The sequence below is a fragment of the Spermophilus citellus genome (genome assembly GCF_964194105.1).
Source record: "Spermophilus citellus genome assembly, chromosome: 5".
Classification (NCBI taxonomy): domain Eukaryota; kingdom Metazoa; phylum Chordata; class Mammalia; order Rodentia; family Sciuridae; genus Spermophilus; species Spermophilus citellus.
The window spans coordinates 159,903,419-159,916,540 of record NC_138186.1 but is presented as its reverse complement, the minus strand read 5'-3'; the positions used below and the strand labels follow the sequence as shown (position 1 = coordinate 159,916,540).

The following is a 13,122-nucleotide window of genomic DNA, read 5'->3' as shown; positions in this document are numbered from 1 at the left end:
TTATTTCAGGAAATAGAAAAAGAGGGAGCTCTTCCAAATTCATTCTATGAGGCCAACATCACCCTGATTCTGAAACCAGACAAAGACACCTCAAAGAAAGAAAACTACAGACCAATATCTCTAATGAACCTAGATGCAAAAATCCTCAATAAAATTTTGGCAAATCGAATACAAAAACACATCAAAAAAATTGTGCGCCATGATCAAGTAGGATTCATCCCTGGGATGCAAGGATGGTTCAATATACGGAAATCAATAAATGTTATTCACCACATCAATAGACTTAAAGATAAGAACCATATGATCATCTCGATAGATGCAGAGAAAGCATTCGACAAAGTACAGCATCCCTTTATGTTCAAAACATTATAAAAACTAGGGATAACAGGAACTTACCTTGACATTGTAAAAGCTATCTATGCTAAGCCTCAGGCTAGCATCATTCTGAATGGACAAAAGTTAAAGGCATTCCCTCTAAAATCCGGAACAAGACAGGGATGCCCTCTATCACCACTTCTATTCAATATAGTTCTCGAAACACTGGCCAGAGCAATTAGACAGACGAAAGAAATTAAAGGCATAAAAATTGGAAAAGAAGAACTTAAATTATCACTATTTGCAGATGACATGATTCTATACCTAGAAGACCCAAAAGGGTCTACAAAGAAACTACTAGAACTAATGAATGAATTCAGCAAAGTGGCAGGATATAAAATCAACACGCATAAATCAAAGGCATTTCTGTATATCAGCGACAAAACTTCTGAAACGGAAATGAGGAAAAACACTCCATTCACAATATCCTCAAAAAAAATAAAATACTTGGGAATCAACCTAACAAAAGAGGTGAAAGACTTATACAATGAAAACTACAGAACCCTAAAGAGAGAAGTAGAAGAAGATCTTAGAAGATGGAAAAATATACCCTGTTCATGGATAGGCAGAACTAACATTGTCAAAATGGCGATATTACCAACAGTTCTCTATAGGTTTAATGCAATGCCAATCAAAATCCCAACGGCATTTCTTGTAGAAATAAATAAAGCAATCATGAAATTCATATGGAAAAATAAAAGACCCAGAATAGCAAAAGCAATTCTAAGCAGGAAGTGTGAATCAGGCGGTATAGCGATACCAGATTTCAAACTATATTACAGAGCAATAGTGACAAAAACAGCAATGGTACTGGTACCAAAACAGGCGGGTGGACCAATGGTATAGAATAGAGGACACAGAGACTAATCCACAAAGTTACAACTATCTTATATTTGATAAAGGGGCTATAAGCATGCAATGGAGGAAGGATAGCATCTTCAACAAATGGTGTTGGGAAAACTGGAAATCCATATGCAACAAAATGAAACTGAATCCCTTTCTCTCGCCATGCACAAAAGTTAACTCAAAATGGATCAAGGAGCTTGATATCAAATCAGAGACTCTGCACCTGATAGAAGAAAAAGTTGGCTCCGATCTACATATTGTGGGGTCGGGCTCCAAATTCCTCAATAGGACACCCATAGCACAAGAGTTAATAACAAGAATCAACAAATGGGACTTAATTAAACTTAAAAGTTTTTTCTCAGCAAGAGAAACAATAAGAGAGGTAAATAGGGAGCCTACATCCTGGGAACAAATTTTTACTCCTCACACTTCAGATAGAGCCCTAATATCCAGAGTATACAAAGAACTCAAAAAATTAGACAATAAGATAACAAATAACCCAATCAACAAATGGGCCAAGGACCTGAACAGACACTTCTCAGAGGAGGACATACAATCAATCAACAAGTACATGAAAAAATGCTCACCATCGCTAGCAGTCAGAGAAATGCAAATCAAAACCACCCTAAGATACCATCTCACTCCAGTAAGATTGGCAGCCACTATGAAGTCAAACAACAACAAGTGCTGGCGAGGATGTGGAGAAAAGGGTACACTTGTACATTGTTGGTGGGACTGCAAATTGGTGTGGCCAATTTGGAAAGCAGTTTGGAGATTCCTGGGAAAGCTGGGAATGGAACCACCATTTGACCCTGCTATTGCCCTTCTCGGACTATTCCCTGAAGACCTTAAAAGAGCATGCTACAGGGATACTGCCACATCGATGTTCATAGCAGCACAATTCACAATAGCTAGACTGTGGAACCAACCCAGATTCCCTTCAATAGATGAATGGATAAAAAAAATGTGGCATCTATACACAATGGAGTACTATGCAGCAATAAAAAATGACAAAATCATAGAATTTGCAGGGAAATGGATGGCACTAGAGCAGATTATGCTTAGTGAAGCTAGCCAATCCCTAAAAAACAAATACCAAATGTCTTCTTTGATATAATGAGAGCAACTAAGAACAGAGCAGGGAGGAAGAGCAGGAAGAAAAGATTAACATTAAACAGAGATATGAAGTGGGAGGGAAAGGGAGAGAAAAGGGAAATTGCATGGAAATGGAGGGAGATCCTCATTGTTATACAAAATTACATATAAGAGGTTGTGAGGGGAATGGGAAAATAAACAAGGAGAGAAATGAATTACAGTAGATGGGGTAGAGAGAGAAGATGGGAGGGGAGGGGAGGGGGGATAGTAGGGGATAGGAAAGGTAGCAGAATACAACAATTACTAATAGGGCATTATGTAAAATTGTGGATGTGTAACCGACGTGATTCTGCAATCTGCATTTGGGGTAAAATTGGGGGTTCATAACCCACTTCAATCTAATGTATGAAATATGATATGTCAAGAGCTTTGTAATGTTGTGAACAACCAATAAAAAAAAATGTAAAAAAAAAAAAAAAAGGTGGAGTTCTGCCTGGGCATGGATTCTGAAAGTTAAGAGAAGACAGGGTGGATGGTGAATGAGCTGCGGTGATTCTGCACTGAGTCCCGTAGCTTCATTAAGCTTTCAACACTAAAGTTCAATCACAATCAGTTATTACTCATAAGATATATCTCACTCTAACTTTTTCTAAACATAATTAATTAGCACAGTTGTTTAAAGCTTCAGGGTAACCCTCACAGCCTCTACTACTTTACCTTCAAGTTCCTGCATTTCTTTCATAAGCCTTTCAACTACAATATTTCATTGCATTGCAAAAATACAGTAATCCACTCCGTGTAGGCCAGGTTCTCATGGGCAATGAGGATGCAGCCCTGTCTGAGGACACTACGTCCCAAGAACTGCTTTATACATTTTCCACAGCATTTCCTCCTTACCCACAGCTGCAGCATAAGGACATCGCTTTTTCCTCTTAATAATTTGGTATTATCTGGAGCTGTAATCCTCTGAAAAGAATGATGTATTTCAGAATGGTAGGAAAGGGCTGGGGAAAAAATAAGGACTTGAGAGGTAGCAGAATACAACTGTCACTAATATGGCATTATGTAAAAATGTGGATGTATAACCGATGTGATTCTGCACTTTGTATTTGGGGTAAAAATGGGAGTTCATAACCCACTTGAATCAAATGTATGAAGGATGATATGTCATGAGCTTTGTAATGTTTTGAACAACCAATAAAAAATAAATAAAAAAAATTAAATTAAAAAAAAAAAGAAAAAGAAGGACTTTCAAGGTTCTCCAGGCCACGTTCAGCAAATAAGCATCTATTAAATGACTGAATGGTGCAATATATGTTGACAGACTATGAGGAATATAAAAATGGTATGAATAGTTCATGCAAGAATTAGGAAATACATGCATACAGAACCAGAGAATAACTTAGGTTAAAGTGAAAAGCTGAAAGAAAAGTCATAAAACTGTGACATTCATTTTGGTATATTTGGCACAAATATCACAGTGGGGATTCACAAAGCATTGGATTGTTGAATAAGTGAATGGAATTATTGATTAAAGAAATGAAATTGATTAATTAAATGGTAAATTTTTCAGTATTGACATAGACTAGAGAAAGAAGATGCATTATGAACTGAGCACTAGAAAGATTTCCCAAGTAAGAAGGGATCTGAACTAGGCTTAGAAGAATGCAAAATATCTGATCGCTCCTGGGGAAGACAGGAAGTCACCTGGGTGGAAGGAAGACAGTGGATAGGCACAGGGTCGCCTCCTCAGTCTTCTCTCCTAGCTCCAACACCCCAACCTTCCTCTACTCCTGCTCCTTAAGTGCTGTGCCCTGAGCTCACGTGCTCTGTTCTTATTCACCCTCCTCCTGAGTTCAGCCCAGCTAGTTCTCTGAAGTCTTGAAGCTGGTACAGATTCTGTTACAGCATCTTTGGTTTAACCAGGAACGCCTTTGTCCTTCAGTGCAGAAAAACAGTGCTTGTCCGATATATGATTCCAGTCTTTTGCAAGCAAAACAATAAATTATTCTAAATGAGGCAAGAATCGTGATGGATATCTTCTCCCAAGCTGCTGTGAATTTCTGGCCTTTAGAGAATTCCAGGAAGATGTTCCTGGCAGGTCCTCACAGTAACCCTTCAATTCTCCTTGTGCCTCTGCTCCAAAATCAGGGCCAACGTGAACATGGCCTTGTCAGACTTTTGACAGGCCCTTGACACAAAACCTTAGGCTCCTCCATATGCTGGGGATTTGCTGCCCAGGCCTAGGAAGCTATCTCCTAATTCAGGTTTCTGAACACTTCCAGTGTGGCTTCTGTCAGAGGCTCCTGGAATGGAGTAGCTTTGTAATTTGTCTCATGATAGGTAAGATGTTACCCAAACAAAACCATGAACTAGTTAGGTTTTTAGAAAAATCTTTCCCCTCCATTGTGTGTGTGCACGGGGAACCATTGGTGGTGGTATTCTTCCAATGACAGGTTGCTTTCTTTACTCAGAAAAAGGCTCCCAATAACATACCATTGTGTTTCAGAGGCTGTCCACTTTGATTCTGCTTTGATGGGGACAATATGAGACATCAGGAGCTGTGCACAGCAGCAGATCTGCTTTTCCAAAACAGCTCACTTTTGTGTTGAGAAGAGTGGCTTCACTTGTGACAGGGTTGAGAAACTACTTTCTGCTCTGTTCCTGCTCCCTTGAGCCAGCAGCACCGTCCTTGATGGAAAAGACAAGCTGCCAAGCTGCTGCACTGTTATCTCATGAAAAAGAAAACTGTAAACTCTATCAACATTACAGGGCCTCGTATTTCCAAAACAGTGTTCCAGCCCTTCAAGAGCCAGCAAGCACACAGAGGATACTAAGAAAGGAAGGAACAAGGACAGGGTATAAAAGGTTACCTCGCATGACAAGGAGTCAGATGGAAAGGGCCAAATCCCGCCATGAAAAATTCAGTATTGAGGTTCTAGGGCCAGTCTTTGAGTAAAAATGTTCCAGTGAGGGCTGAAAGTTTTTCTCCTTGGGTTATAACTGAAAGTTTTTCTCCATGGGTTTTAAAAATCCTTGGTCTATGTATGAATCTAATGTTTTGGTGGTAGTGTTATGACTTTTTTTTTCTTTTTACCAAATGTTTTTAAAAAATAATAAAACCCACACTGTCCTAGGAAGAGAAACAATCAAAATTCAGGAAAAGGCTATCTGGATCCGAAGGAGGTATTTTTTCATTACCAAGAGTAGATAAATCACAGGTGTTGATTCTGAGTAATGCCACTTCCTGTCTGGGGTATCCTTCCCTGATAATGAATTTTGAGTTTTATTTTTCAGTGCTGGGGACAGAATGTAGGGCCTCATGCATGCTAGGCAAGCACTCTACCTCTGAGATAGACCCCCAGCCCTTTTATGTTTTGTTTTGAGCCATAGACTAAGTTGCCTGGGCTAGTCTCAAACTTGTACTCCTCCTGCTTCAGCCTCCTGAGGAGTTGGGATTGCAGGTGTGCACCACCACATCCAGCCTCTTTCCTGGTTAAAGACGGAAATACGTCCCAACACTTGTTAGGCCCGCTTTCCCTGAAGTTAGCAGATTTCCCACATGAAAGCTCTGCGTGTGTGCCAGCCCTCCACCAAAGGAGGAGCAGGTTCAGGACCTGGCACTGTGCAGCCGAGTGGCACTGCTCCCAGAACTCTCATCCAATAAAGAGCCATTGTGGGATCTGGACCCTTCAATGTACAGGACAAATGACTCAAATGAATAGGCACAATGCTTGTGAGTGAGACCCGAAACTTGAATGGGGTGGTAATCACTTCCTCCGAACAGACCACAGTATTTTCCAGGGAACTTCACTCTGTAACGCAGTCCTTGCCTCATGTAATAGTACAGATTTCCATTTTTTAGTTGATAAGTGAGCATGATTACGGTGACAATCATTAGGCAGTGAGTTGCTAGCACTGGGGGGGGGGCAAGAGAAGTGGAAAATTGTTTGGGGAGATGGGATGGGATTGGCATTCCTCAGGGAGAGACAAGAACATGCAGAAAGACAAGGAAGTGCTGTATTTGATCAAACAGACTGTGATAGGTAATGATGTAAGGAACTAAATTGGACCTGAGGCTTCAAAATAACTATGATTTCACCATAAGAATGACGTAGGAGGCACAAAGTAGGGCTGGGGGCGTTCAGTCCCCACTCAAGGTATCCACTGAGCAGGTGGCACTCAGTTGAGGGCTTCTAGTCCCTGAGGCTATAGACCTGGTTCTTGACCCACACATGAAGGGGGCTGGGAGGAGTAAGGGTGTTAATTCAGGCTGAGCCACCCTTGCCATCTGGGTGGCCTGTGGTGACTCCATGCCACAGCCAGCCTCACTGTAGAAAGACAGAAAAGCAAAGCCGATCCGTTGCCCCTCTCAGCTAAGCTTTCTCAAGTGCATAAATAGGACGGGACAGCAAGAGTAGACTTCGTGGGCAGGTGAAAAATGCTCTTGCTGCTGCATTCCATGATGCTCAGTTTTAGTAGCTGGTTTATTTAAGCTAATTTAATCAATTTTAACCAGAAACATGATCTGTCTCAAATAACTGTCTTTATTACCTGGAGTTGGAAATGGTCATAATTTTTCTTCTTGGTGTTCCTGGGGTTGGAACCCAGAGCTTTGCACATGCTAAGCACACACTGTACCATTGAGTTGCAATCACCCCAGCCTACAGATCACAACTTCTTATTAGTGCCTCTTGGTCTGCTTACTTCTGACATGCATAACTCTCAATATATATATATTACCTACATCCACCATTTTTTTTTTTTAGAGAGAGAGTGAGAGAGGGAGAGAGGAGAGAGAGAGAATTTTAATATTTATTTTTTTTTAAATTTTATCGGCGGACACAACATCTTTGTTGGTATGTGGTGCTGAGGATGGAACCCGGGCCGCACACACGCCAGGCAAGCGCGCTACCGCTTGAGCCACATCCCCAGCCCCAACATCCACCATTTTTAATTTTTTAAATCCCTACATCTGCGAAAGGATGCGCATGTTTCAACCAAAAGGCCATTTGATTGTCTGCTATCATTTTCACTTTTAATATTTGACTAACATTGTTCTAGCTTCCCAGGAAACTCACAATGATGATGGGTTATTTTTAAACATGCATAATGTCTTTCCATTTATGACATCATGACCTTGGAGTGGGTAGATCATATCTTGCTAAAAAGTACAAACAGATATTTTTTCCAACAATCCAGTATTAAGTTCTCACATGTCATCAACTCACCAGAATTAAGCAAAATGATAGATTTGAGGCACACAAACTCCTCTCCCTGCAGATTCATCATACGGAACCGGGTCGACGTAGCCAGCAACATGTCAAAGATCTCCACCATGCCCTCTACACATTTACCCTGATTCCTACAAAAACAAATTTTTAGAAGCATTAAAGGACAGGAAAGTTTCTGCAAAACCGCAAATTACATTTATAAAAAGCTACCGACTCCAAATCTGTAATAAAAACCTGCAGCCCATCCTCTTAATGGAACATGGACGTTCATTTGAACTCCAGAAGGCAAGATGAGCAAAGATTTTTCCATCAATAAATATCTTCACTTCAAATTCCTAGAAAAGATGTGTTTAGTTGCCAAATCTATGACATTAAATGTGGAGTTCTTCAATCTATAGTAATTGAAAATAATTAAGATTCAGGCAATTTTTTTCTAATACAGTTCATTGTTCTGTTACTGTATTCTAGATATTGTAGTAGCTATGAGAATAAGAGGGGAGGGTTTGCCCTCAAGATGCTCGTGACCTTCAAGTAATATACCAATGTGCCAAGAAATTTACTATGGTATGAGTCTGGGCTGGATCATTGGTGTTATAAAGGACCGTGGGGAAGAATGTACCTAGGAAATGACATTTGAGTTAACCCTAAGAGAATGTAGGATTTCCTCAAGTAAGTATATGAATGCATAGCTAGAAGAAAGTCCTACACAGAAAGAGAGCAGCAGGAGAGAACATAGAGTGGTGGCTGTAGGTGATGAGGACACAGGAGATGAATTCAGGAAAGTAGGCCTGTGTAGCTGATGAAGCTTCTCCTATACCATCAAAAGAAATTCAGGCCTTCTCCCTTTCCAACAGAAACTTGGCATCAAGGATTTCACCTTAGTGGTTGCAACTATTAAATAAGCAAATTCAAAAGGTCAGGAGACATAATATTTAAAAATGCACATGGCCATATCCTATCCGTGGGGTTGTTTCAGAAATAAAGAGAGATACTATATATGGAAGGAATCCATTCATTTGAAGGCATGATATGTTTGAATATTTTAAAACACAGGAATAAGTTAAAAGAGTCTGTGCATATTCAGTCATTTGTAAAACACATAACATTTAAACATGAGCAGAAACATAATTTAATTCAGGACTTCATTTTGTCTTTGATTAATAGATCCTGGAGTTCTTTATTAACCCAGTTTAACAACTGAACAGTTATCACTGAACAGAATGCTATACAATCATTTGTCACATAATGATGGGGACACACTCTGAGAAATGTGCTGTTAGACAATTCTGTCACTGTATGATCATCATAGAGTTTAGATAAACTAAGATGGCCACAATGTCACTAAGCAATATAACCTTATGGGAACACCATTATACATGTGGTCCATTGTTGACCAGAACATTCTTAAGTGGTATATGACAATTTATTTATCCACCTCTTTTTTAGTTGATATCTAGCTTGATTCTAAGTATTGTGCTGTTACAAACATTTCACAAAATGACAATCCTGTGTTTATGCCCTTGGACACATATAGATAGCTACAGAATACATTCCTAGAGTTAGAATTGCTAGAACAAAGGACATAATATATTTTTTATTTATGATAGTTAAAATATTGGTTTCAAAGACCTTGTACCAATAAGCTATTGGTAGAATAATTTTTTCCCCTTATTCTGGCTATTGAACCCAGAGCTTTGCATACTAAACATGTGGTCTACCACTAAGGTACACCTCCAGTTCCATAGGAAAATATGTTGACATGAGATTTTCCTCTGAACTGCCTGCTGTAGTAATTTGCCCACATTTTTCAGTTGGGTTATTGGTCATTTTCACCTTGAGAGAGAGAGAGAGAGAGAGAAATTTTTTAATATTTATTTTTTAATTTTTGGCAGACACAACATCTTTGTTTGTATGTGGTGCTGAGGATCGAACCCAGGCCACAAGCATGCCAGGCAAGCATACTACCGCTTAAGCCACATCCCCAGCCCTCCATCTGATTCTTAAGAGATATTTATATATGATAGTAATTAGTGCCATGTCATACATATTTCTAATATGGTTTTCCCATGGTTTGTCATCTTTTAATTTTGTTTCTGGAGTTTTCTTCCTGAAATGATTTAATTGTTGTAGGATCAGATTTGTCAAACTTTTCATTTATGGCTCTAGAATACTATGTCTTGCTGGATAAGGTCAGTTCCCATTCCAATAACACATAAATCTTATGTTTCCTTTCAGTAACGTTCTATGCTTTTATGTTTAAATTTTTGATTTTCTGGAATGTATTCATTTTTTATAATGACTTTATTAAGAGATACCCACATGCCATATAATTCACCCATTGAAAGAATACAATGCAGTGGATTTTGGTGTATTCACATAGCTGTGCTACCTACCCTCTTGTGGGATTTGTTTTGGTGTAGTCTTAAGATAGGATTCAGCTTAACACTTTTTTCAGGTAGCAAGTTGGTGTCCTCAACACCATTTGGGAACCAACCACCGGCTTGAGATACACTAGGGACTCTCGATTTTCATTTCCAGAGTGTTATTTTTTCTGTTGTCCAAGTAGTAGAATTAGGACTCTAAACTTTCCTATCAAACCACACTGCCTACATTCTAGAAGGAAGAATCCTAACAAAAAGATTTTCTTTGTCTTCCTTTCTTTAATTCAAAATTATGAGGATCTATTATTATACCAGTCTTGTGCTCGACATTAGGGCATAGAGAAGAAAACAATGGGAATCCTAAATGAAGAGGTGAAAATTGGGAGCTTAGGTGCAATGACATGAGATGCCATCCACAGAAAAGGTCCAGAAAGAATCTCTGCATCTAATGTCAGTCTCCACCAATTCCATCTGTGTCAATATTGAAGCATTTGCCATGGTATGTTTGACACAGTTTAGTAAGTGTTTTTAATGTGAAATAAATTAGAATGCTATGTGGCATTTGGCAGGGATGATATTTAAGTATTAGTTACGTATATGTTGATGAATAGAGAGATGAGTGTCTGTCAAGGGAGAAGCATCTAGAGCCGAGTGCTGTGTGCATTTCATGTTGACCATGGAAATCTGGACGTACAGGGGAAATTTTAAAAGCCATATTGCTCAAAGTGAGGATGAGATCGTGTTCTCGCCAAAGGGGCCCTTGGCCTTAAGTGGAGAAGGCGTCCTAGGAGTGGGTTTTCCTTGTCACCTAGCTGAATTTTGCAAATGTGGTACATTTTCTTTCCAGTGGAAAAAATAAACAAGGATAAGGGAAAATGTTTGGAAGATGAAGCTTTAAAAATAACAACTCATAGCCAAAATAGAGAAATGTTCCTTTCTCAGTATAAAGTCTCTGTTTACTTAGCAGACTGCACACCAGCAGGGAGGAAGTCTTGGTGTGGGAGGAAGCCTGCTTTCACCTGCTGTGCGCAAAAGTTCAGTTCAGAAACCGAGAAAGTAGAGTCTGAACAATTTTCCTTTTTTCTCGTCCTTTTTCAACAGTCTCCCACATTTTCTGATGAAGGAAAATGCCTGAATCGTTCTTAACTCTTCCAGCAAAGGTGGATTTTTCTGCACTCTCTTTTCTCTGAATATCCTGCTTATCCCCACTAGCAATTATTATCTGCAGACATAATGCTGACACTGCAGTATTCATTAGAAGCTATAGACTGTGTCCTCAGAGATGGGGCATACCCCCAATTCTCAGTTCAGTTCTCCCCTTGAGTGTGTGTGTATGTCTTTTAGGGATGTGGAGAGGGCATGCATTGAGCGGCAATCACAGGACATGAGAGGAGGTCCCTGGAGTCTCCTTTCATGTGAATATAGGTGCTCCACATTCTGGTGCATGAGTCTGAGACAAGCACTTGTCTTCTGTCTGGTGCAAAGAAACTCTCACTGTTGGTTGAGGTCAGAGCCCCGTCAAAATATCCTGCACCAACTTCAAGGAGCAAATCAGATGAGAGCATTTAACTCAGTTTTTTGAAGAAGTGAATGTATCCACAGCATCAAAAAGGGGAAGCCGGTGCTGAAAATCTGGAGGTAACATTACTGAAAGACAAGATTAGTGTAAATCCATGGAGGTGCTCCTGAGGCTGAGAAACACACAGGGTGTGGAAAAAACAAGATGTATTTTAAAGGAATCACAGCACCAGTCATAGATCAAAAGCAACAGTTTACCAAGCCGACCAGCCCATGACTCCCACTGTGAGACGTGACAGCCTGCCATGACTAACTCCTTCGCAGATTATATCAGACAGCTTTTCAGAACACCTCGAAATCCCCTTGTGGGGAACCTTGTTCTGCCACTGACCCTCTTCAAATGCGGCCCATTGTCACTTAAGTAATGAGAGAAGGAACAGGGCTTGAAAGAGCTCAGAGCAGGTCTTGGATACTTCTCTATAAAAGTGAAATCCTGTTTTTCAGAAGCTTCAAGTTCCTCTTCTTCCCCATGGGAAGGAAATAGAGATGTCTCATAATCAAATCTTTTATATCTTCAAAATATGCTTTACAAACTGTAATGTTACCCATTAGCCTCTCTTGTATGTAAGGAATTAGAGAAATAGAAATCAAGAAAACCCAGATCAGTGTAGGACATTCAATGAAAAATAGCACAATATGGTTAGAAAACAGTTACAAATAAGATACTGTATAAAATCAACAGTGGTAAGATCAGTCATATTTGAAGAACTTGACTTCAAAAATATTTATAGGATCATGAGGTTTGCATCTACAACTCTGAAACATAGAAAGAAGAACTGAAAATGGCAAATTGTAAGCAATATATCTAAAAAGATGCAATTTTTAACAAGTGATTTAGGCTCTGTATCCCAGAGCCTATATGGGTTCAGATCTTGATATCACTACTTAGAAAGCATGTGACCATGAATCTGTGACTTTATTTCACTACTTGTTTCTGAATGAAAGGAGAGACAGAATCACCCATATTGGAATGTAAGTTGAATTAAAAAAGTAAAGAAGCCATTGGGGAATGATGATTCTGATATAGCAGTTAGATCATGGAGGAGAGAGAGATGGGTGCCGGAAGTGGAAATACTGCTATAAAAAATGTTTAAATGTTTACTTCCTGAGTGCTGGGTAGTAAGGAAATAGATACTGCAGCAAGCTCGGGAACCCTGCTACAACATCATAAAACATCTGCAAAAACTTGGAAGGCAGACCAAGTACCCAGAGAAGTGGGCAGAACGAGTCAGACTGCAGTGGGTACTGTGGCTGCCATCAGTAAGGCATTTTCAGAAAGAGGTGAGCTCAAGCAGAAACTGAAGTGAACAGAAAAAAAAAGGTAGATGATCTTACAGATTTGGAAAAAACAACTATTTCTGGCCAAAAAATATTAAGAGATGAAACCGAAAAAGGTCTTGGGTAAGAAAGGCTCAGGAAGGCTCCTCAGTTTACAGAGTACAGCTAGACTCCCATATCTACGCACTCTGCATCCTGTGGTGCTTCATACACTATATGGTTAGACCTACCGTGGATGCACCTCTACTGAACAAGTACTGAGCAAGAACATTTTTCCTTGTCATCATTTCCTGAAAAATGAAGTATAGCAACAATTGACACAGCACTTACAGTGC

The 13,122-nt window shown here is 39.6% G+C and overlaps 1 protein-coding gene across 7 annotated transcripts in view; it reads right to left on the bottom strand.

Moving 5' to 3' along the window:
• Window positions 1-13,122, bottom strand: part of ESR1 (estrogen receptor 1) — a 385,015-nt gene that overhangs the window by 40,817 nt on the left and 331,076 nt on the right. For all 7 annotated transcript variants that reach the window (XM_081294001.1, XM_081294002.1, XM_081294003.1 and 4 more), the window contains one exon: window positions 7,548-7,681. In XM_081294001.1, the coding sequence (XP_081150127.1) occupies window positions 7,548-7,681 (134 nt within the window). The remainder of the gene's footprint in view (window positions 1-7,547; window positions 7,682-13,122) is intronic.